This window comes from Rattus norvegicus, chromosome 14 (assembly GCF_021556685.1).
Source record: "Rattus norvegicus strain SHRSP/BbbUtx chromosome 14, alternate assembly SHRSP_T2T, whole genome shotgun sequence".
Taxonomy (NCBI): Eukaryota; Metazoa; Chordata; class Mammalia; order Rodentia; family Muridae; genus Rattus; species Rattus norvegicus.
Window position 1 is genome coordinate 86,450,212 of NC_141547.1, and position 24,783 is coordinate 86,474,994.

The 24,783-nt window shown below is 47.2% G+C and overlaps 2 protein-coding genes across 2 annotated transcripts; one reads left to right on the forward strand and one right to left on the reverse strand.

Moving 5' to 3' along the window:
• The first annotated feature begins 1,259 nt into the window (after positions 1-1,259).
• On the forward strand, positions 1,260-6,183 carry Igfbp1 (insulin-like growth factor binding protein 1). The gene is given in 4 exon segments (NM_013144.2): positions 1,260-1,792; positions 3,094-3,278; positions 4,116-4,244; positions 5,529-6,183. Coding segments are annotated over 4 exon segments (819 nt in total). The 5' UTR covers positions 1,260-1,419; the 3' UTR covers positions 5,661-6,183.
• A 3,868-nt stretch (positions 6,184-10,051) lies between these two features.
• On the reverse strand, positions 10,052-17,814 carry Igfbp3 (insulin-like growth factor binding protein 3). Its single transcript, NM_012588.2, is given in 5 exon segments — positions 10,052-11,471; positions 12,386-12,526; positions 13,384-13,503; positions 13,916-14,142; positions 17,306-17,814. Coding segments are annotated over 4 exon segments (879 nt in total). The 5' UTR covers positions 17,712-17,814; the 3' UTR covers positions 10,052-11,471; positions 12,386-12,400.
• Positions 17,815-24,783: the final 6,969 nt, after the last annotated feature.

Below are 24,783 nucleotides of genomic sequence, written 5' to 3' on the forward strand. Positions count from 1 at the left end.
CATACCTGTTCTGTGCTGGGCATCTATACTGGTTTCCTTGAACGAGAAAACCAATGTTGGTAGGCGATACACTGTTGCCCATGCGTTTAAACTGCTTTAGTCAAGTCACCTGAGAAGCCATTTCCCAAGTCTCAACTACAACGTTCATCACTGCTGGGTCACAGGGATGTGAGTTTTTGTCCAGGGTGTTCTAGGGCAGTCTCTGTGAACTTGCCCTAAAAACCCCTACAACCTTTGCCTTCTCTAGAGCCAGGGGCTAAAGTTGAGATCTCCAAGGTCTGAAAATGCCATGTCTGAAGACACTGAAGGGCTGGACAGGCATGCACCACTGTGGTACAGTAGCTTTCAGGGTTCTACCCCACTCCAAACCAATACCTCAAAGGCCAGACAAGTGGCTCCAAGCTCTTGATGGAGGTTGGTCGCTCTGAGCTAGCACCCAGGTCAGGTAGGAGACAAAAATCTACACCTGGGGACATAGGAGTTATTCATAGACCGGGGGGGGGGCATCCCTGATTAGTTTTCTCCGGGAGGTTTTGGGGAGATTCCTGAGTGAGTCCCACTTCTGATTGTCCTTAAACATTTCTGAAGTTTTCCTTGCAATATAAAAGAATGAAAAAACAATGCAGAGAAAGCTGTCAGACTTGATAGCCATCTCAGTTAAACTAGACTGTTAGACCGTCAGAGACAGCTTGGGTCCGGGGATAGAGGCTAGGCTCCTGGGGTCCTGGACTTCTCTCCTCTTTGGAGGTATAACTGTTTCTTTTGGAATGGGGTGAACAATGAATTTCTTCACTTGATGGCTAGAGGCTTCTTGGGGAGGAGAGGAAACAACTGTGGGTAGTATCACAAAGAACCCCACTTCTTCCCCTCCCTTTGGGGCCTGAAGCCTTCTTGGTCTAATCTGTTCTTGCTTTTCCTTAGTCCCTTAGGTATTCCTTGAGTTCGGTTGAAGAGCCTGGCGGGCTAGGCCTTTGATTTCTCCCTGAACAAAAACAAGTGCCCTCCCCCATCTGACTACCAGCTCGCCGTTAGAATTGGACTTTAGCTCCTGTCCCAATCCATCACAACAGGACAAACATAGTAGGAAACCTGATCCATTTACGCCCCTTCCACCCACGGTTTGTGCGGAGCTCACAAGCAAAACAAACTTATTTTGAACACGGGGATCCTAGCACGCTGCCCTGACAATCATTAACCCGTGCTGCCGAGCCAGCCCTTCATAAGGCCCTGGGTATGGCCAGCCAGCATGGTCCACTGCCCGCCGAGACACAAACCCAGCGAGCATTGAACACTGCACACGGCCATCTGCCCAGAGAGCTGTGACCACCACTTCCGCTACTATCTACTCAGAAAGTCGTGACTACTGAGCCACTGCTGCCTGCCCAGATTCTCATCCACCGCCTGCTGCGTCTGGTTGCGATGCCGGAGTTCCTAACTGTTGTTTCTTGGCCGTTCCTGATCCTCCTGTCCTTCCAGGTTCGCGTAGTCGCTGGAGCCCCCCAGCCATGGCACTGTGCTCCCTGCACTGCTGAGAGGCTGGAGCTCTGTCCACCCGTGCCTGCTTCGTGCCCCGAGATTTCTCGGCCTGCGGGCTGTGGCTGCTGCCCGACATGTGCCTTGCCACTGGGTGCTGCCTGTGGTGTGGCCACTGCGCGCTGCGCTCAGGGACTCAGCTGCCGTGCGCTGCCAGGGGAGCCTCGACCTCTGCATGCCCTCACCCGTGGCCAGGGAGCCTGTGTACTAGAACCTGCCGCACCCGCCACGAGCAGCTTGTCCGGTTCTCAGCATGAAGGTACTACAGCCCTCTCTGCCTCTTGATCTCTTGGCTAGGACACACGTGCTTTCTAGGCACGCAGAGGCCTATCCGGAACCTATAGCAGATAGGACAAAGGCTCTCCATGCCCACTTTGAGCTTTCAGCTCAAATAAGGCCCTCAGTGAGGGCCATCGTTGTGCGGTCTTGGGGGAAAACATCCCAGAAGGGGTGGTCCAAGCTCCCAGTGCAGAGTGGAGAGTTGGGAAGAATGTTCACAGACTAGGTAGTACTGATCCTGCTTGGTCTTTCAGTGGGGAGGGAGCTATGGGGCTGCCAGGTGGGTGGGGTGCTGGCCCAAACACCTCTTTCTGTGGGTCCTGACCTTGGCAGTTCCAATGGCTAAAAGGTCCAGGAAGGTTTAGGATGGGAGCCCTCCTGCTGCCCCCAGGAGGTTTGCAATGTCCTTTGTAGCATATATCCTGCCACACAGTATGTGCTTCCCAGATGTTTACAGAACATAATGTGAAAATTTAGGCCCAAACCTTCACTTCCATTCATTGCTATAGACAAACAGTGTTTGAAGTGTATGTTGCCTGCTAGGAGTCTGACAATCAGGCGCTTTCCTGAATTTAAGCACTGGTTTGTTTGTAATAGGAAGCTTGGGAAATGCCTCTTCCTCTGCTCCAGCCCCTATCTCCCCTGTCTGGGCTGCATGCACTTCCTGTGTGGGTAAGGGACCTCATGGTTCCATATTCTGACGGGAAGCCGGACTGCAGGCATCTGATCCTTTTGACTAAATGGAAGAACTATCCCAACGGTCCTTAGAAACGGGCTTCCCCAGGAGCGATGTCTGATAATGTCCTCCTCTGTGAGGGGCTGCCTAAGAGGTGTCGGTGTTCAAGAAAGCAGGGCTCCCAGAAAAGAAGAGGATGGTGGTGTAGGTGGGGAAGGCTACACTCTACACCTTGCTTCTCAACTATCCCCGTTACTGGGGTCTTACGAGATTCTTTTTGTGGTGTGGAGAGGAGAGCTGAGTGGTCAAGTCTCACCACTAACGGGTTCAAGCCTTGGCCTCAGTCCTTGGCTTCTTCAGGGTTACATCCTGCCCAACTCTCTCTGCCATGGGGCTCCCTTGCCTAACCCCAAAACATACCATTTCCCCAGAAAGGAATTAGTATTGCTAATTGGTGATAATTGTTCCCAAATAGCCCACTGGTGAAAACAAAGCCTGATTTCACCTGACTGTTACAGATTGGTCTTAAGGGCAAGACGTGAGTGGACATAGGAGTGACACCTCAGGGGGCTCATGCGTCTGTGTCTGTGGGGCTTGCTTTTCAGAGGCAAAGGCTGCTGTGGCCTCTGAGGATGAGCTTGCCGAGAGCCCAGAGATGACAGAGGAACAGCTGCTGGATAGCTTCCACCTCATGGCCCCATCCCGTGAGGACCAGCCCATCCTGTGGAATGCCATTAGCACCTACAGCAGCATGCGGGCCCGGGAGATCACTGACCTCAAGAAATGGAAGGTGAGACCCTGCACTCAGACCTTCAGGTTTAGCTATCTACGTGAAGAGGTTTGTCTAGACGATTTCTTAAAGGGCACTGAGCATGGGGCTGAGAACGGGGATATAACTACCCCCATCCCTGATGTATTTCTGCCTCCTTAAAAATATGGCAAGTATCTCAGAGCATAAGGTAGGCCATTTTTAGTCTAGGTTTCTCTGTCACCGAGTACGCACGTTCAGTGATTGTTAGCCACCAACCAGCTCCACGGTTTTGCCAGCCTTTAGCTATGCACTTTAGCTATGCAGTAAACTTCTCTAGTTTACTGGCTGTTTTTCAACTTGACCACTTGGGGGAGACAGAGAACCAAAGGTGGAGAGAAAGTACGGCAGAGGCATTGAAGAAGTACACCTAAGGAAATGAAAGGATAAACATTGTTAGGGGCACTTTAGAATTTCATATGGAAATTGTCCAAATCAGTGCCTTGTTCCGTAATCAATTTGACATACACCAAATGCAAGGATGGCTGTTTGAAAAATCTAGGCATTTATGATGCTAAATTCCACACACAGAGACTGAGCCTGTCTTTTTTATTAGAGTTCAGGTGCTCAAGTTATTCAGAGATAGCCAGGGTCAGGAAGCATTTATACCATTGGCCAGGCTCTTACCACAATGTCGTTAAGGGGGTCTCCAGAAAATGCCACTGAGGGAGGATGAGAGTGGTGTCCCTGTCCTTTATCTACATAGCCCAAGCCAGAGACCAACCTGTCCTGCTCACAGATGGGGAAACATCTCAGCCGTTGTCTAAATTGATAATTTTTGTCTCTTGTACTCATGCTAATATAAAATTATCCTTTTAGGAGCCCTGCCAACGGGAACTCTATAAAGTGTTAGAGAGATTAGCTGCCGCTCAACAGAAAGCAGGAGATGAGATCTACAAATTTTATCTGCCAAACTGCAACAAGAATGGATTTTATCACAGCAAACAGGTAGGTGGCTTTGCTCATCCAGATCCTTGTAAAACTTCATGATTTTTTTTTTTAAAGTCAAATGATTCACAGGCCCAATACACATCATGGGTAGCTTTCTTAGGTGAGATCCAGCCCTGCAGTAGTTGGGAGAAGCTAGTCCTGAGAAAGAGATAGTGTGATGGATGAGGAACACTTCAGCCAGAAGGGAGGACTAAGCATTAGTGTGATGAGTGAGGAGCACTTCAGTTAACAGGGAGGACTAAGCATTAGTGTGATGAGTGAGGAGCACTTCAGCCAGTAGGGAGGACTAAGCATTGGTGTGATGAGTGAGGAGCACTTCAGTCAATAGGGAGGACTAAGCATTAGTGTGATGAGTGAGGAGCACTTCAGTCAGTAGGGAGGACTAAGCATTAGTGTGATGAGTGAGGAGCACCTCAGCCAGTAGGGAGGACTAAGCATTAGTGTGATGAGTGAGGAGCACTTCAGTCAGTAGGGAGGACTAAGCATTAGTATGATGAGTGAGGAGCACTTCAGTTAATAGGGAGGACTAGGCATTGGTGTGATGAGTGAGGAGCACTTCAGTAAGTAGGGAGGACTAAGCATTAGTGTGATGAGTGAGGAGCACTTCAGTCAGTAGGGAGGACTAAGCGTTAGTGTGATGAGTGAGGAGCACTTCAGCCAGTAGGGAGGACTAAGCGTTAGTGTGATGAGTGAGGAGCACTTCAGCCAGTAGGGAGGACTACCTTCACTCAGATTAGCAGAGATGGATGTTCCATATACTGATGTCCAGGTTTCAGTTCCTCACAACTAGAGGAAAGGGACACAGTCAGTGTAGGAGACAGATGTCTCGCGTTCTCTCTTCCCACAAATAAAAACAAACTCTGTAGTAAGACACACCAATTGTGCTTTGCCTAGCAATAAATGAGATTGAAGAAGTCCAGGCTTAATTTCGACGCAACTTTAGAACTCAGGGAAGTGCAAGTTCTGGAATTTCATTGAGGAAAAACTTGAGGTCTAGGTCTAGCCGTGTGGTAGAGATGGTGAGACCTATCGTTGAGCTCCTTTGGCAGCAGGGCCATGGAGCAGGTAACCGTCAAAACAATATACCACTGAGTAAACAGATGAGATTGTTATCAGGTGTGCCATAAAGCCAACCTCTCCGTTTTGTGATGACAACCAGAAGGGCATTGGTCTGCCGAGCCTTAGCCAGCAGGTAGCTGTGCAGTGCTTGGCCTCACTGAGGGACAGGGTGGCCAGAGCTCTTACCTCCTGCTGCTCTTGACCTCGGTCCTGTCTTTGCAGTGCGAGACATCTCTGGATGGAGAAGCTGGGCTCTGCTGGTGTGTCTACCCATGGAGTGGGAAGAAGATCCCTGGATCTCTGGAGACCAGAGGGGACCCCAACTGCCACCAGTATTTTAATGTGCAAAACTGAAAGTTGTTTCCTCCCTCCTTCTTCACACAAAATATTTAAGTATATAGTGTATTTATACTCCGGAGCACACCATTTTATATATGTGTATATGTATATATCCAGGAACTAGTTTTTATACTCCACATGCTGCTTGATGTACAAGTGGGTTTGTATTTATTCACTCTAAGTTTATTTTTTTCTACCCTGTCCTTGTGCTGTATTAATTTATATAACTGAAGCTTTTCTCATCTCCATACATGTAAATACTACCATCTCAGCTCTTCCAGAGTTCTGCTTTGAAAGGGCAGCGCGGTAGCTGCCTAGAACGAGCACAAGTCAGTCTGAGGTAGGGGCCTTTCAGTGGGTTCAGGGAGGAAGGTTAGCCCTGGCTCGGGGAGACTTCCTCATCGAATCCCACAGGTCTGTGTCTGATGCCTATTGGCTGGGAAGGTTCCGATGTTGGTTGTGTAATCAAAGCTAAACGTGGAAAGCTGCGTCCCATGCACTGTTAAACACACGTCTGGAATAAAACATTCTACCTGGAAACACTGCTGTCTCTGTGGAATTCCAGCTCTGTCCTCATTCCCTCAGTCCGTTCGTCTTTCCCCCTCGCCTGATTCCTGGTCTGTGCTTTGGGGATAGATGTTGCAATACAGGGTGCTTGTTTGTTTACAGAACACCCTGGTCTGACACTCTGTGACTTTATGGTCCCATTTTCAAGCAGCATCAGGCCTCTGTCTGGGCCAGACTACAGAGCCCCTCCTCCTTGGTCCATCTCCCTTTCTTCCCAGGGCCCTCAGCCTCTGCTCTTCTTAGCACTCTTCAGCCTATTAATAGGCCCAGGTTTCCTCTAGCTGAGGGGAGTAGTCACTGGGCCATTTTGTTTTTGAGACAGGATCTTTCTCTGTAGCCCAGGTTAGTCTAGAAGTCACAGCAATTCCCCTGCTTCAGACTCTCAAGGGCCCAAGGGCCACCATGTCCAGCTGTTGGACTGCTTTTGTTCTCTAGCCTTCGTACCCACTCTGAGTCACCATCCACCTTTGCCCTGGCTGGTTAGCAGCACGTACTACTCCCCTCTAGTTTCCAGACCAGAGCCCCGGCTACGGCTGTCTTCTCCTCTCCCTACATTTCCTGTTTCCCAAAACTGACCCAGGAGGCATGTCTTGCCTGATGTTTTGCCCCTCCTTCCCTTTGCTGACTGTTCCAGGCCTCTCACTCCCTGTCTTTCCATAGTATTTGGTCCATCCCTGAGTATCACACTCAGGCCGCCTGTGGTCCTGCCTACTGACATCTGACAGAGAAGTTGAAGCCTCCCTCTGCGGGCTACTTTCCCCAGATGCCATAGCTACTTCTGTCATCTGTACAGAACATCCCGGTAGAACTCGGTGGTCAGACTCCTCAATAAAGTACAGTACTCATTTATCTATGACAGAGCCAATGGTCTGGGCTGCAAAAACCCTCAAACGCAAGAGCTTCTGGTGACTTTAACACAATTTGTGGTAGGACTAGAGCAAGGTCCTCAGGACCAAGTTAGGGAGAAGTTGTGCGCCCTCACAGATACATACAGAATTGTGTTTGATTAAAACTCTGGGCACCTCAGGGCCCTGTCTGTTGATTCATAAACCTGGCCACCCAGCTCATCACATTAAAGTATATTTAATCTCCAAATAAAGCCAGTAATAAAGTCACAGTGTGATACAACAATCTCATGTTCCACCAAAAACCTTTTCTTGAAGAGGAGGCAAAGCTTTGAGCGATGTCTACTCTTGCGTTGGGGTCATACAGCTTAAACAGTACGGAGTTAAAACCATTCAAATGCTATCATGTAAAGCCACTGTACCTCTGACAGCAATCCTCCTGTCTCTGTCCTTGCCCCACATTCTGCCTGCATGTGCATGACCACACCTGGTTCTGGGGGGGGGGTGCTGTGTTCAGAGCTTAGTCCTTATGCCCAAACAGCAAACACTTCACCCACTGAGCCATCTCCCTAGCTCTCCCCACCACCCCCGTGTGCTCTATAAGTGTTCCTGATCAGTTCTGTAACTGCTGATCCCTGTTGAATTTGGCGGTTGTAAACTTCCACAAACCAGGATTGCCTCAGAATTTCTATCCTCAAAATGGCTATCCTGACTCAGTTTTCTAAAATGGAACCAGTCAGGCCAAAGCACCGCTCTAAAGCCGTTCTTCCTCACAAGGAGGCTACACTGCAGGCCTACTGATCTTGAGGTCTGGACACTGTAACTAAGGAAACACTTTACAGGTTCCTGGTGTTCCAGACCTGAGCTTCCCTACCCTCGACGTTTAGCAGCAAGCCACTTTCCTCATGATAGTTAGGTAGATGTCTGTTACCCACCGGGGACTCTGCTGGGTTTGTTGACACAGACACGAGGACCTCAAAATAGTCATGGGGTAGTCCTACCTTCCAGTTTCATGAATTCTCCACTGGGACCCAGGTAGAATCATCGGGAACCAATATCTCTACGTCAGAGCTTAGCATTGTGGAGGCAGGAAGTAAATGTGCTGTTTGTAAAAGGCTGGAGTCTTCTCGTCCTCTGTCAGAGGTGACTGGTGCATGCTGGGAGAAGGAAGGCAGAGGTGGGGACCAGTACTCCCGCTTCTTTCGAGTCCTTGATGGCCACACTTATGGTTAAGGATTTTTAACCCAAATCAAGTTCCTCTCTTTCTCGAACTATGGCGTCAAACAACGACAACAACAACAGCAACAACAGCAACAACCCCCAGACAAAAACCAAAACAAAAGCCAAGATAAGCAAAACCCAAAACAAACAACAAAACCCCCAAACCTGATTGCCAGTTGAGCTTTGAAGGAATATTTTACTGTATTTTTTATCTGTTTCTTGGCTGGGCAATAAGAAGTTGGTGGGAGAAATAGCTAGCAGATCAATTAACAGAGATCAATTAATGGGTAGCTTTTGAGTCTAGATGGCATCATTTATGACTCAAACAGGTTTTGCCCAGTCCTAAACAGGAACATGGAAGTTCCCTGTGTCTGTAGGTCTGGCCAGGGGATTCTGTCTCTGAAACGAAGTATTGGATAGAAAAAAAAAAAAAAAAAAGCGGTTCTCAGGTTTGCAAGGGTCTTTCCCCGGCAACAGCTTCCTATGACCACACTATCAAATCCTGCAATATGCAATCGTAGTGTAGTAATCCAAGACACTCATAGCCTCTTCTTGGCCTTGACCTGCCTATCTGAGGAGCTCCAGAGCTTCCCCAGATGCCGGCTATGTCTTGGCACTGCCACCATCCTGGTGCTGCCCAAGGCTATACCTGTAGCCCTTTGGTTTCAGCCCGAGGATGTCCACTCTCTCTTGGAGGCTCCTACTGCCCATGCTGTGGCTGGATCAAGCAGCTGGAGTCGGATAGAAAAAGTGACTGTTCTTCACCAGCAGTCTGTCACAGACAGGACAGCTGGACCACAGAGTTTATTTTTGCATTTCTTATTGGACCTGTCCACTCCAGCTCTATGGGTCAGTAGTTTGAAACCCTATACGTGGTGCCCAGTGTTTATGGGGTCTGGTCTTTGACCAGTGTCTGGTGCCTACTTTTGCCCCCCCCCCCCCCTTTCCAGGTGGGCCACATGACCTGACTGTCACTTTGCTGCAGTTGGTTCGTTTCCAATGAACGTTTCCGAAAGCCTCACACTTTAGCTCAGGGGACCAGGGTATTGATAAAGCCAGCTGGTGAGTGTATCTTTTCCAGTTATGCGGTCTGGGACTGGCTCATACCCGGCCAAGAGACACGAGCTGACTTTCATAGGCTCCTACCTGTGGTTATACTGTACACCCCCGGATCTCCAAATACCCACACAGCCAAATGCTGTGGGTTCACAATCACTTCCGATGTCTATCGGACGACTTTAAACACGATTCTAAACTGGCAATTGGTTTGCTATCATGGCCTTAGGACATATTTGAATTATTTTGGCATGGGACTGTTATTCTAAAGCCATAATGACTGAAGCACTCCCGGCATCCTTTGGGGGTTCTCCCCTTTTGCTCTCACTCAGCCCACAGCCCTTCTCCAAGCACTGGTGGCAGAAAGGCTAGAGATATCATTCACATCATCTGCATGGGGTTAACTGCTCTGAAGACCAGGGGCACCAACTGGAAAGGCAAGGACCAGGGTGTTATGGAAACAACCTACTGACCTGCTTTACCTGTCTAGACCAGCTTAGATGCCAACATAACCTACTGGACCTAACTATTCCTATGCACGTGGCCTGGATGTCCCATCGATGCCAAGGAAGGCTGAGACAACTGTACCACTGAGGCTGTCTTGTTAGAGATGGTATCTATTCATGTTCATGTTTTCCTATGTCCAGACTATCTTGTTCTCTCTGAATAATACCTTTAGTGACTCAAGACCCAGAAACAGACAAAAGGGCTTTTTTTCTTAAATGATAAAAAAACTTTATTTACTATTTATAAATACATTGCAAGACAAACTTTTCAAAAATACATTTTTCCCCCAAAAACTTAATTAAAAAAATAAAGAAAAGCTGACAGGCAGGCAGAATGTCTCAAGATTCCTTTGTGCTCTCAAGGAAAGCTCTGTACAGCGCATGTCCACCCCGTGGGATGCAGTACAGTCTCCTCACACCCTGTATTGCCAGACCACCATGGCCTTGGCCTCGGGGAGAGCGGCCCAGCCTCCAGACACAGGCTCCTTTCCTCGGGCGTGTCTGTGGTTACATCACCTAGCATCTCTAACCTTTTATCTAGGATTATCTAGTACAGATTCTAATATATTTGGGCTATGTTGTATACAATGTTAACAATTAAGAACATATTTTGTCTGCATATACGCATGAATTATAAAGAAAGTTTGAGAAGGACCCCAAGATCAACAAACAGGTGATTCTCTCCATGTTCTTACCAGGGTCTCCAACAAGGAAGATGAAAACCTTCTCTCTTTTGAAAGCTGCCTCCCCTCAGCCCCACCCCACAACAAATTTTATTTTGAGAGGCTGGGCCAGAAAACACTGTTTTCTTGAAGTCATCCGGAGAACTAAGCGCACCGTTATTTGCGACATCTCTGCACATGGAGTTTGATATTTCTGCTGGGCCAAGTCATCAGGAAGCTGCCTGACAAAGGAAGGTCCTTGTCCTTGTCTTTATGGGCTCTCGGAGCGCCCTAGAACATTCTTAGTCATTTTTAGTAAGAGAGACAACACATTTTTCTCTCCCACAGTTCCCAAGTAGGTCAGGCCACTTGCAGATACAGGGCCAGGCCCTTGATTCAGAGATGGCACCATAAGGACCAGAGGCCTCAGGAGGATGCTTCCAGACGTCCGGGTCACTGGGTTCCAGGCTTCCCCATTCTCCACAGTGCCTGCACTTACTTACAGGGGATGGAAAGAGGGTTTTTCTCTATCAGCAACAGAGCCTCTGAAATCAAGAAGGCAGAGGGCCAGCAGCACTGAAGCCCACAGTGGGTGGGTGAGTTAGGGGGCGACGGCATCCGTGGCCTGGAGTACACGTGTGGTTTTCATAGGAAGCAACAAGAAAATTCAAACTGCTTTTGGTTGACTACTGCGAGATACAAAGATGACCAAGTTCACTATTTAAACAACCAGAGGCATTTCAGAAATCTGTCTAAACTTTGGCTTTTTTTTTTTTTGTTTTTGTTTTTGTATGTGTTTTGTTTGTTTTTATTCAGTTCACCACAAAAGAGAGAGAGAGAGAGAGAGAGAGAGAGAGAGAGAGAGAGAGAGAGAGAGAGAGAGAAATATAAATCAAGGTATAGCCAGCTGCTGATCACGTTGTTGGCAGTCTTTTGTGCAAAATAAGGCGTATTTGAGCTCCACGTTAACTAAAGGGAAGAAGAAAGAAAGAAAAAGAGTTAGTATACATTGAAATAATGACTTCCAAAATCCAAGGGGCTCCCCCTGTTGCTCAGCCTCTAAATGCTCAGCTTGGAGCTGTCAAAGGGGGCGGACCCCAGTCTACTCTTTCTCAACGAATCGAAGAACGCCATCAAATAATTTCATCGTTCAAGAAGCGTCGCCACAATTAGAATTATTTTTCCAACTTATAAGGAAAACACTCTAACTAAAAAATGAAATCCTCTTCTGCTTATGAACCTTGTCTCGAGAAAGCAAAGCATATTTATTTTTCCTCCATAATTCCTTCACTTATTACAAGAAAAAAAAAAAAAAGGATGCTAAATACGATAACGTTCTCCAAAATGGTGGTTTAGAATATCAATGTTACATTAGGTTTCCAAGATTTAAATAGTCCCTTTAAAAAAAATCATACTAACCACAAACTAAAGGAATATTCTTATTTAAAAAATATTGTTTTTTTTTTTTAACAACAAAATAAAACCTAGGGACATCACTAATTCAGAAACCAAATATCCATCCGAGAGAACCTGGTTGATGAAAACAGTGCACCCTCCCTCCCCCAGGACTATTGCGCATAAAGTTTTATTTAGAAACCTTCACAGTGCTGGCTCATACATGAAATAGTGCTTATTTTAAGTCAGTTAGAATAGAGCTGAGATTTTGAAGCTACACCGACTCTGGTGTCTGTCCTTGAGGGTGTGGTTATAAGGACTTTTTTCTCCCTGAACAATCACCTTCCTTTCTTTGGGCCTGCCTGCAGTTCTTGGGCCATTGGGGCCAGGGTGAAGGGGTGGGTACCTGGTGGCCATAGTTGCTCCTAGCAATTCCCCTTAACCTCAGCCACTTTCAGAAGGAGCGGACCCCGGGGCCTTTGGCTTACGTGGCACAGCGGTATCTACTGGCTCTGCACGCTGAGGCAATGCACGTCGTCTTTCCCCTTGGTGTCATAGCCTGGCAATGGCTGCCCGTACTTGTCCACGCACCAGCAGAAGCCCCGCTTTCTGCCTTTGGAAGGGCGACACTGAGGGAGGGAGAGAGAGAGAGAGAGAGAGAGAGAGAGAGAGAGAGAGAGAGAGAGAGAGAGACGACTGAGATGTGAATATGATGACTCAACAGAAGCTAGAGTTGTTTGAGAAGAGGAAGCCTCAGTTGGGAAATGCGTTCCTAACAGACAAGCTGACAAGTGCACGATAGATTTCTTGATTGATGATGGATACTGGGGGACCCGGCTCACTGTGGAGAGTGCCACCCCTTGGTGGGTGGTCCTGGTGCTATACAAAAGCAGACTGAGCAACCCAGGGGAGCAAACCAGTGAGCAGTACTCCTCCATGGCTGCAGTTCCTGCCTTGAGTTCCTGCCCTGACTTTCTTCAGTGGTGGACTATGCTGTCAAGCTATTAACAGACACTGTGGCTCCTGCAGAGCCATCCATGTGTGGGTGGTGGTGCACATCCATGCACACCTGTGTGTGCTGGAACCTCTCTGGGGAAGGTGGAGGGTTTGCTGAGCTTCCTTTGCTTTGGGCTCTGTCAGGCTGGGTCTCTCAGACCTCGTCCAACCTCATCTGTAGTCTCTCCTTAGTGGAAGTGTGCTGAACTAATCGAATTAGTGGATGGCATGAGAGGCTCAGGATCCCCGATGAAGGCTGCTGTGTAAACATCGGGGACCGTGGGTGTGGTGCGGTAAGCACTGTTTACTTTTGTCTTCTGGATTCATGCTGTGAACTGACCAATTAGAAAGCCACTGAGTGGCGCATACATGCATTGGAAGAGGGGGCGCAGTCAGCAGAGAGCCACACTGGGAGGGAATCCAAGGCCAGATGATTACCCACTAAGCCAATGGAGACAGCGGAAGGCAACATCCCGGGGACCCTACTCACCTGTTTCTTCTTATAGAACCCCTTCTTGTCACAGTTTGGGATGTGGACGCCCCTGGGACTCAGCACATTGAGGAACTTCAGATGATTCAGTGTGTCCTCCATTTCTCTGCGGCAGGGACCCTGGGGACACAATTATTCTTGTGTCAATCTCTCAATGGCCACAGGACCATCCCAAGATGTACCTCTCCAGGACAGGCCCCAGGAGGATAAAAGACATCACCCCCTGTCTTTTTTGCTCTCTCCAGAGTAGACAAAGGATCTGGAAAATGGTTGAAGAATAGGCTAGGAGGCTTTGTAGGACCCAGTGGATAAAATAAAGCCAGCTTGGGGGAAGTCCACCTCTTGATCTGCAGGGCCCATCAAATACTTTACTAGTGTAGCTCAGCTTGAACCTCCCAAGAGTCTGAATGGGAGGTGGGGCATGGGATAAGACGCCCACTTATGAACCAGGACCCTTGGGACTTGCTGCATGAAGACTGTCTTGGGGTGTTTCCTTCTCCCCTCACCCACAAAGAAGAGGAAAAGTTCTCACATATTCTGTCTCCCGCTTAGACTCGGAGGAGAAGTTCTGGGTGTCTGTGCTCTGGGACTCATAGTCAACTTTGTAGCGCTGGCTGTCCCTAGCCTGGCCTTTTATGATGACCTCCATCTTTGAATGGAGTGGATGGAACTTGGAATCAGTCACGCGGTGTGTGCTGGGGACAACCTGGCTTTCCACACTCCCAGCATTGTGGTCCTCCTCAGACTCAGTGGTGTTTCCTGAGGAAAAAAAAACATGGGGTTAAGGAAATGATTATTACTGAGAGTGCAATACTAATCATGTCAAAAGCGGGTCACACCTGCAAGGCAACACCATTCAACAATTCTTAGTAAGATAAGTAAAACACAATTGGAAAAGCATTCTAGAATGTTACCTGTTGTTTTACATCAGGGAGCCATCTATTGGAAAGTCACTCTGTCAAGTGCTTTTACTACAAAGCTCCAAGTGAAACAAGCCCTTCCACAGACAAGAAAGCAACAGGCTCCACCTACTACCGGCAGGGGGCAGTCATGCCCCACGGAATGCTGCTGTGAGGCTGACCAGAAAACATCGGACTCCAAATGTGCTTCAGCCCTGGGCGCAGTTGTTGAGGGGTGGAGTGATGTAGGAAAATAGATTTCACTCTCTACCCATTGTCAGCAGCACGCTGTCCTGGGGGGACTGTGTCATCTGCCTGCTCTGGTTTCAAGTTAAATATCTCATTTTCTGAGGTGTTTGTCTATCTTTCAACTTCAAGGTCCACATGGATTCTGGGTTTTGGGTGGGAGGGGTGCCTTCTTGGGTGCACCTCCTGCCCCCTTCAGCAGTGGAGCACACAGAATACAGATAGCACCAAAGTGTCACCCACAGTTTAGGCCTCTAAGGGCCAAAGTGCATAAGAAGGGGAAGGGGGAGAAGGGAAGGGAAGAGGAGGGGAGGGGGAGGGGAATGGGGGGAGGGGAGGCGGGAAGAAAAGCCTTCTGGCTTTCATAATCCAAGGTGCTAAGGGAGCCAGTCCTAGCAGATAACAGTGCTGGAAGGTTAGTAGATTAACTGGATCTAGGAATGTGACTAAATTTGTGTCTGAACAGAAAGCCAGATTTGCCAATCCATTTGTAGTAACACTGCCTGCCCCACCAGGGCGATCCAAGGCCAGATGATTGGCACCCCCATTCCCAACTCTGAACTTCAAAGCTTTAGGTCGAAACTTCAGGTCATGGCCACAGAATTCCTTCTCTCCTGAGAAAGGGACTTTAATAGCTTTCCTAGCATGGAGTATTAGTTGGCCGTCCATCTGGTTCTGAGTTTATTTTGTCTGGGTGCAAAGCGCAGGGCCCCAGCTGGCCTCTTTTTTTAATTTTGCTTCTCAGGAAATGCCAGGCTGAAGTTATCCTGCCCGCTAGGAAGACAGGGGCCTCTGGCTCTAGGCCAAGAGGAGCAAATGCTTCACACTCTAGAAACTGCCAGAGGGTGGCAGATTCCTGTCTCTTACAGGAACTGACCTGCAGGATCCCAGGAAGGCCCCCTTGCCTAGGAGCCTCAGTCCCTCACCTCCCAAATATCCAGCTCCCTGAGGCTCAGCTGCAAACCCCTCAATGAATTCTGTGCTTTCTCAAGCACAAATTCCTAGGGCCTAGACTAGTACCTGGCAGAGGAGGTCCACAATTCAACTTGTAGACTTGGTTTCAATTTGCTTTAATCTTTGTGGCTTTTTTTTTTTTTTTTGAAAGTACAGGGACAAAGGGAATGCTAATATGCCAGTGGACATATTTATATTTATCTTCCAAGAAGCTGAAGTAATTTCCTAAAGTTCCCTTTTTTCTTCTTCTTCTTTTTGTTCTCCTTAGACTGCTGACTAGGAGAAAATTATGGTCCAGCTTAGACAGGGGATTGTGAATTGTGTCACGGAACTATAGTTTTTTTGCCTTCAGTGGACACTGAAGCCACCAAACTCTTTTATAATTAAAGCTCACATCGATTTTTACTACGATGTTCAATGGTGGCTACTAATAGAGGTAATTAAGGCTTAACTGAAAATGGCAATGTTGGTAGTATTTCTTAAGATTGCTTTGGGTATCCCATAGAACGCACTAGGAGTGAAAGACACACAGGCAAACGGCAGGATTTGCCTTTGTCTGAGTCAGCGAAACAACTGGAGTCTTGCTTTGCCAGGAATCCAATATTTCTCGGGACGAACATCCCAGGACTTGCCTGTACGGGGGAGTGTAGGTCAGCAGCCACAGAAATCATAAAGGCACTGTCTACCCAGCTAGCCCTGGTCCTAAGGGCTTGATCTGCACAATCTGCTAGTCTGGTATGGGGAAACCAGAGAATTCTAGCCTTTAGATGTGCAGGGCAAGAACTTGACTCACATAACTGAGTGAGTCTGGCTCAGAATGCTGGACATTTGGAGCAACAGCTGCCAAATCCATTTAAATCTGCTGCTTCTTTTTTTTTTTTCCCCCTTAAAGGAACAACGGATGCCCTTAAGAGTGGCCGCCTGCTTGGTAGGGCTTGCACCAGGCAGGGTAACTGTTAAACGTTTGCATTTTTCTCATTGGTGCTGCCCCCGGGCTGCTACTGCTGCTGCTGCACCTAGGTCGGATTGAAAAGAGTAACATTCCTGGGTGGCATTTCTAGGCTCTGCTTTGGCAGAGAACTGGCCTGGGTCTGCATCGCCTGCACCACATGCAGTCTCTGAGCCCAGAAGGCGCTGGGGAGCATGGGATGGTCCCTACAGGGCCAAATGGGGCTGAAACCCTATTGCAGCTCCCGGTGACATTGAACGGTTCTTACTTTTTGAACTTTAGGTTTCACAATCTCAAAGACACCAGTACTCTTAATTTCATCTCGATAGTTTTTGGATAAACTGGGACACAATCCTGCTTCTCCAATCAGCCCATGCAAATAAATGATAGTATGTTTCAAGACAGGTAGTGCTTCCAACAGCGCCCCTGCTTACAAACACCTTCATGGTCCCGCTCCAACCCGGGATTCCTACACTAGCTTCCCTGGGATAGACATGCTCCTTCCCAATTTGTGAGGAATGAAAACCCATGACCACAGCTGAGCTACACAGTCCTAAACCCAGGTATCCCCGTTCAAGTGAGAAGACTCTCCATTGACCGGGACCTGTCCACTGGCAGTCTCTTTTGGTACCCACTAGTCCTGCTACAGAAATCTACCTATTTTCAGGGAGAGCATTGTGCAATTTACAAGAAAGCTGCACTCTGAGAACCAAGCAAGAGGAACGATGACTTCGGTGCCCCCTCCGCCTCTCAGGGTCCATTTCCCAATTAACACCTTCAAGATGAGCCACGCCAAACCTCCGAAGACACACTCCTTGCTACCCTCGCCGGGTCCCAGGGAGTGCGCGAGGCGCACGTGACAAGGACAGCTTACCAGGAGACGGCTGGGAGGGGAGGTAGGCACTCAGGCTGCTGGCGGCGCTGGCGTTGGCGCAGAACCCGCGGCCATTCAGCAGCGCCTTCAGGGGATACTGCTCGGCCGGTCGCGGCTGGCAGCGGAGGCCGGTGCCACAGCGCTCGGTGTAGACGCCGCACGCGTCGCCTTCGCGCAGCGCGCAAGTCAGGCAGCAGCCGCAGCCGGGTTCTCGCACCAGCTCCGTGCACGCGGGCGCGGTGGGCGGAGGCGCGCACTGGGCCAGCGCACGCGCGTCGCACGGTTCGCAGCGCACCACGGGGCCCGCGCCCACCGCGCCCGCGCCGGCCCGCGCCACTGGCGGTCCGCGGAGCAGAGTGAGGGCGGTGAGCGCAGCCGCCCAGAGCGCGGGGCGCGCGGGATGCATGGCGCCTGGCGGAGGGCTCGGTGGATGGAGCGAAGTGGAGCACGCGGGACGAGGCGGCGGGGTGGGAGCAGCGAGCAAGCAGGTCCTCAGCGTCCAGTCACCGCTCTAAGCTCGCATCTGGGCAGTTCGGGCGCGCAGGCCGATATATAGAAGCCGGGTTGGCGGAGGACACGCCCCGGAACGGCGCGGGTGGGGGGTGGGCCAGCGCAGGCTCGGCTCCCGGGCTCGCGCCTCCGGGCGAAGCGGGATCGAGGACGGGGGCGCGCTGCGCGTGTCTTCACTGGGCACCTGCTCCCTGTGCGCACTCCCAGGACTAGGGCCACTTCTTCGTCCCCGGTAACGGCAGGCGCTCCAGGCTACCTTGCTGTCTCTGGAGTCCCAGTCATTCCAGGGGCTCTGGTTCTCTCTTCCCCCAAAGACTCTTAGCCAACTTGGCGTCCCCGACCCTTCAGCCCCTCCCTCTGGATGCCTAGCTAAACTGGCCTTTCTCGGGCTGGTTTATGTTTGGGAAGCTGGCGCGGGCCCATGCAACTTCTGTGTACTTTGCAAAGTTTCTGCAATGGAATTCCTCTTGTAAGGGTATGTTGTAGTAGGCTTTTCCTAGCAAGAACGCGCAGATCACATTGAGGTCTGGAGAACCTTGGTGCTAGAGGTTTAAATCTGCACCATGGGCCACTTGAACTCCCAGAGTCTCACACCGCGAACCGCACGTTGGCAGATATGGGGTCAAAAGATTTGCATTTCAAAGAGGTCAGGACTCAAATACTCAAATACTTATCGCACTTTCCTAGTTAGCAGAAAGGGCAGTGAGGGCGGTTTCTCCCCCTCCCCCTTTTCTTTTTAAAAATGAGTTCCAACTAGTTCTTGTTTGGGAGATCTTAGCTGATACATCTGCGTTAAAATAACTACTGAGACACTGAAGAGGGTTCCACTGAAGCATGATTAATAGCCAAGCAGCTCTTAAAATGGGCACTGTTCACAACCATTTTTAGTCATCTTCAGACCCCTGTACTAACGTCTGATGCACTCCAGTGCAGACTTGCAAATCTGCTAATTCTGAATACCTGGAAGAGTTGAAATCCAGGCTCAATAGCGCTATTGAGTTCCCATGTACTGGTCTCTCCAAAGTCTGCACGCTTCTCCTGTTGGTGACCAACAGAGGACGCTGGTGGTCCAGAATTGAGTCGACAAACTTCGCAGCTTATTTATTTATTTATTTAAACAATTCGTGGATGAGTGGTGGAACTTAGAAGGAGACTTTCCTGGATACCCTTGAATTGTTGTTGACCACAGGGGCTGGAGAGATTGTCTTTGGGGAGATCTACCCATTTTTATGCAGGAAGGAAATTAAAACGACGTCCCCCACATATCATTCATCCACCCATGTGTCTTTTCATCTCCCTGTATCTGTGGCTCTCTTCCCGTATATTTATATCCCCTTTAAAAATTATGTCTTAATTTTAGTTAAAATTAGTTCTCCCTTATTTGGTACTATAAATAAGAATGATAAAATTTGGACCTTTACAAGGGAAGATAATCAGACACGTGAAGGGAAGATAATCAGGACTACATGGAAGCCAGCCAAGGCACGGCACCCCCATTTTTGCATTATTTCTTACTCATAGAGCTTAGGTTGTGACTAGACTTTACACTGTTTACCAGAAAGTGTCCCAATTGGTCCTTCTTTTCTCCTAAGGACTGAGGTTCAAGAACAGGGCCTCCGATTTCATTGGAAAATTGAAAGAAAAAAAAAAAACCCTAGGGTTACACTTGTTCTTTAAATAACCACAGAGACCTTGACTCTGCAATTAGAACAGGTTCAGTATCAAAAGTGACTCTAGATGTGGCAGGTCCTCTCTCTGTTCGATACAATGTTACACACAGAACCCGAGTAGCACTTTAACCCGGCTTTATCATCAGGCTAGGAGACAGGGGACGCCTAGAGGGAATGGCTTCTTGGAAAAGATAAATCAGTAATTCTCTTTCACAAGAAACTGAGCCCTTCCATTCTTCCTTTGCAGTTTGAGAAATGCGCGCTTGCTCCACGTGGGACTCCTAGGGGGCGCCAAAGCGCCAGGCCTCCACCCGAGTTTACTAGATCTTAGAGATTGCCCAGGATGGGTTTCTGGGTTTTCTATCGACTGTCATCTCCTTTATCATGAAATCTTGCACCAGCCAAGTACCTCCGTGGCACTGACACGAGGAGAATTTTGCTTTAACATCTAGCTGTTTTCTTTTGACAAAACCTCAGGGCACCCTTTCCCTCCCACTTAAATAATTATTTCAAGAAGGATTTGGATGGGAGAAAAATGTAATTTTATGTTGACGTTCTGGTTAATTATGTCCAACTTTAAAACTGGCGTTTGTGGTTATGAATGCAGCACGTATAGTGGGGGCGAGATGTGTTGCTCCTCGGTGGTTCTTGGCATTCAATTATGAATAATGACAGTGGGCAGAAATCTCACCTTTGTCTACCATATTGGTCTTTCCTTTTCTGCTCAGGGCTGGCCAAGCAAGCAGAGAACCTCACGTCCTTAGCACTGTGAACAGCAGGACTGTTGACTATTGGTTAGAAGGTCTGGACTCCCACGGGCAAGTAATGCTAAAGACTTAGTTTCTAGGATTCAGTGTGACTCGGCCTGAAGCTTGAGAATTCCCTGTAGGGTAAGTAAATGGTGACTGGGAGCTTTATCCCCTCCTCCCTTCAGGTCATCTGCTGGCTGAGCCTCCCAGACTTACATATTCCAGACTTTATAGGAACCATTAACTGCCAAAAGCCATCACCGTTAATAGCTCTCTAAGTAACTTACCCAAAGAGCACCAGTAAGCCATGTGCAAGCCAGACACAGGCAGTCCAGAGGAAATCTACAAGAGACCAAAGAATCATGGGTTATGTAGCCACAGAGAGAGCAGAGGGGCTTCACAAGTGTGCTGTTATCCCAACAGAGGAAGGGCAAACCTGTTCAGGTTGTCAGGACAAACTCGAGAGCAGTGCTGCTGACATTTAAGTATCACAGAGCAGAGAGGCCAGCAGAAGGGGCATAGGAACATAGAGAAGCAAGGCAGTATTGACCTTGGCAAGTGTACTAGGGAGTAGGTGGCATTGGAAGGAGGTTGGGGATCTTCAGAAGTAGTACCGTCTGGTTTGATCTAGTTTGACAGTTCGGAGGTTGTTTGAGTGCAAATGTCTGCATATATGTCTGTGTGAGAGTTACAGACAGTTGTGATGTGCTGGGGTTTGAACCCAGGTCCTCTGGAAGAACAGTAGTGCCCGTAAGCACTGAGCCATCTCTCTGACCCTCACAGCTGGCTGGGTCTTAATGTGGCATTCCTAAAGCAGGAACAGGGGCTGCCTCTGACAACGTTGCCTGGCTTTGTATCCCTTTCCCCTCACTGGGCTGCTTTGTCTAGCCTCAGTAGAAGAGGCTCCTAGTCTTACTACAACTTTCTTTGCTAAGACAGGTTGTTATCTATGAGAGGACTCCATTTTTTTGAGAAGAAGTGGGGAGGGGTGGATTCAAGGAGATGAGGTGAGAGGGAGGGACTGGGAGGAGAAGAGGGAGGGGAAGCTACAATCAGGATGTAAAGTAAATAAACAATATAATAATCACAATAATCATCATTATCATAATAAAAGTAGCAATAATAAACTAAATGGCCCCACAGGCTTGTTAGAGTAGGTGTGGCCTTTTTGGAAGACATATGTCACTGGGGTCTCAGAAGCTCAAGCCAGGCCCAGTGTCTCACTGTTTTTTTCTGATGCATGTTGGTCCAGATAGAGCTCTTGGCTCCTTTTCCCACACCATTTCTATCCCGTCATGCTTCTTGTCATGACAATAATGGACTGAACATCTGAACTGTAAGTCAGCCTCAATTAAATGCTTTTTTTTTTTTAAAAGGTGCTGTGGTAATGGTGTCCCTTCAGAGCAATACACTGACTAAGACAGAGGTAAATGGTAGGCTTCTCGAGAAAGGACCAAGACATGTTCTGTAGAAAAGGCAGACGTTTAGGGGGACACACACTCTCTCTCTCTCTGGAAGGGTGCTTCTGCTTGGTATAGTAATGTCCTAGCTGTGATATTTTCTCCTGAGTAGTTTTCTACTCAGAAAGCCACAACAGCATCTATGTAACTTACGCAGGGACATCAGTTTATCTTCTTTCATTGAGGTAAAGGCAATTGCTCTCTGTTTCCCATCTGTTTAGCAAGTCACAATGTCAAGAATACTAAGAGAGGCTGGGAAATGGCTTGGAATACACATGAGGATACTGATGGCTCAGTTCTCCCCTTATTGGCTTTCTGACATAAGGCAGGTTCCAAATCTTGAGTACAGGATGCAGTGGATAATAGAATGGCTGGAAGGAATGACTCTTCAATACATGTTGCCTGGTGAGTGGGATGTCAGAGATCATTTGTGTGTTCTACTTACCTGAACATATCTTAAATGTGAAGTTTTGTTGTCAAGTGGATGCCAGCTCGCAGCCCAAGTGCCTGGTCTCTTGTTTCAAATGACACCCTGGTTACAATTTATGGTCCCAGCCTTGGATCACCTTGTATTTGCTCTTCACAAGGACATAAATGTAACAGGTTTTTCTTTGACCAATCAATCTAGAAACAAGGACTAAATTTTTTTGAGACAGGGTTTTTTTTGTGTAACAATCTTTGCTGATAGCAGCAGAGGAATCAGGAAAAAAAAAAGAACTTAGCTATCTGAACTCTTTTCTCTCTGCCTCCAGGGCCTCTCAATGGCCAGGTGAGAGGCTTGGAGTTTGTTAACTCTTCATGAGGCAGAGAGAAGAGAAAATGAAGAAAGAGAGAAAGTCAAGCACATACATACTCGTATAGATACTTAGACATGTAAATTGGCTGGGCCTGACCATCTGTTCCATACCTACACATACATATATGTTCATACATATAGACAGACAGATAGATACACATATACATTTGGTGGATGGGGTAGAGACCCAAAAGTCACACTTAATTTCTTCTCTCTGGCCTTTTTATGCCTTCTTAGACAAAAGATTTTTTTTAATAAAATTACCTCATAGATGAAATGTTACACGAAAAGGAAGTTACAGCAAGATGTTGATAGTAAGTTCAAAGCAGTGTTTCATTCGATCAGCTCATTATAAGTTCAAAGCAACAGTTTCACCTGACCTTGCTTTATCATAGTACACACCTGTGCTTCATCCTCGGACTGGACCTAGAATGAATGTTTTCCCTTGATCAAAAAATCTGTCCCAAGCCTATTTCTCTTTTTAGTGTAATTGTGAAAACTATGTGTATTTTTTTGTTATGTATGAGAATGGGGCACATTCTATCCTTGATTCTGACTATTACATCTTTCTGGCAAACAAAAACTTCATTGTTGAAACGACTTCATTCAGATTTGGCCAGATTTTCTTGGAGTTCCAAGATCCCATTGTGCCAGAGATTTTGTGCTGTGTTTAGCTCTCATGTCTCCTACTTACCCATGTGTGTGTGTGTGTGTGTGTGTGTGTGTGTGTGTGTTTTTGATACAGGGTTTCTCTGTGTATCCCTGATTGTTCTGAAGCTCACTCTGTAGACCCGGCTGACCATGAATTCACAGGGATCTGCCTGCCTCTGCCTCCCAAGTGCTGTGACTAGGTGCATGTGTCACCCAGCCTGGCTTGTCTGTTTAGTGGTCGAGTGTTTTGAAGTGCATTTCTCCGTTTGCATGTATGCGATGCTTCTTTGGTTAGAGTGAGGTAAAGGATACTTCTTGTTGCATCTTCTTGAATATTCGTATCTCACCGCAAATCACATCAGGACATCAACGTAGCTTATTACCACAGTGCAGGGTAGTGGGTTCACGGGCTAGCTTTTATTAAACTCGTCTCAGCTCCATCAAATGAATCAGTGTCTGTATCGTCTTTTTATTTTTTATTGAGTCCCCAAGAGTTAGTGTAAACCTAGAGTCATTAGATTCACTTGAATGTTTCCTAAATCACTGGGGAACTTTTGGATTCTGAGTTTTGTTAGAATTCTTTTAGTTATCAGTTGACTTTCTGAAAGTCTTATGACTCAGGTTTATGTTCATTTGTACAACTTGCTTATGATATTTTCTTATCATCTTTCTTGGACAGGATTTGTAATTGTGGCCTCTTTTTTGTGGCATTTGTTATTTTGCTCTCTTCTCTGTTGAACGGTCTTGCTTGTGGTTTGTAAGTTCTTCATTAGTTTTTCCAAGACCGACTATTTTTTTCTTTTCTTTTTTTTTTTTTTAGGGACATAGTGGGCTATTATTCTGTTGCTTGTTTGCTATTTCATTAGTCTATGTTCTCGTTTTACTATTTCCTTTTTTTAAAACCATATTTTATTGTACTTTAAAGGCTTTGGAGAGAGATGACTAGAATGTTAATTTTTATTTATGTTTATTTAAAAAACATATTTTAATTTTTATGTATAGCAATGTAGTTTATATATAAAATAATACTAAAATAGAATGTTCGATTATACACTTAAACAGACATTCTTGAAGGGGAAATGAAATGTTAACTTTTAGTTGTTCTTTCTGACAGGCACATTTAAGATGAGATTCATTGCCAGCGAAGAGCTATTGTAAGTAATGGTCAAGTTTTGATAGACTGCCCCTTCAATCTTTTCCCTTCTGTTTTCTTCTTTGACACATACGATATTTAGAAATACATTTAAAATTTTTATGACTATGAAGCATGGTCAAATATCACTTTGTTATTTATTCCTAGCATAAGTATACTCAGCTGTGATGAGTAGCCCCACTGATCCTAAATCAGCCAGATCTTTTATGCTCAGGTGTGCAGAGGTCGTTTTATTTTATTTTAAAATTATAAAACCCAATAAGATGTTCTTTTTTTTTCTCCAATCTTATTGCTAAAAAGAGCGTGGTTTGGGTCTGTAGCTCATTGATAAAGAATTTGCCTCCCTCCCATGAGACACTGACTTCAATTCCCAGATCCATGAAAACAGCAGAAAGCGAGGTATTTTTGTTTTGGAGTTATCGGATTTCTTCTCAAACTTTGGATGTGCTTTTGTTTTATTACATTTAGGTCCTGTGATTAAATACATGC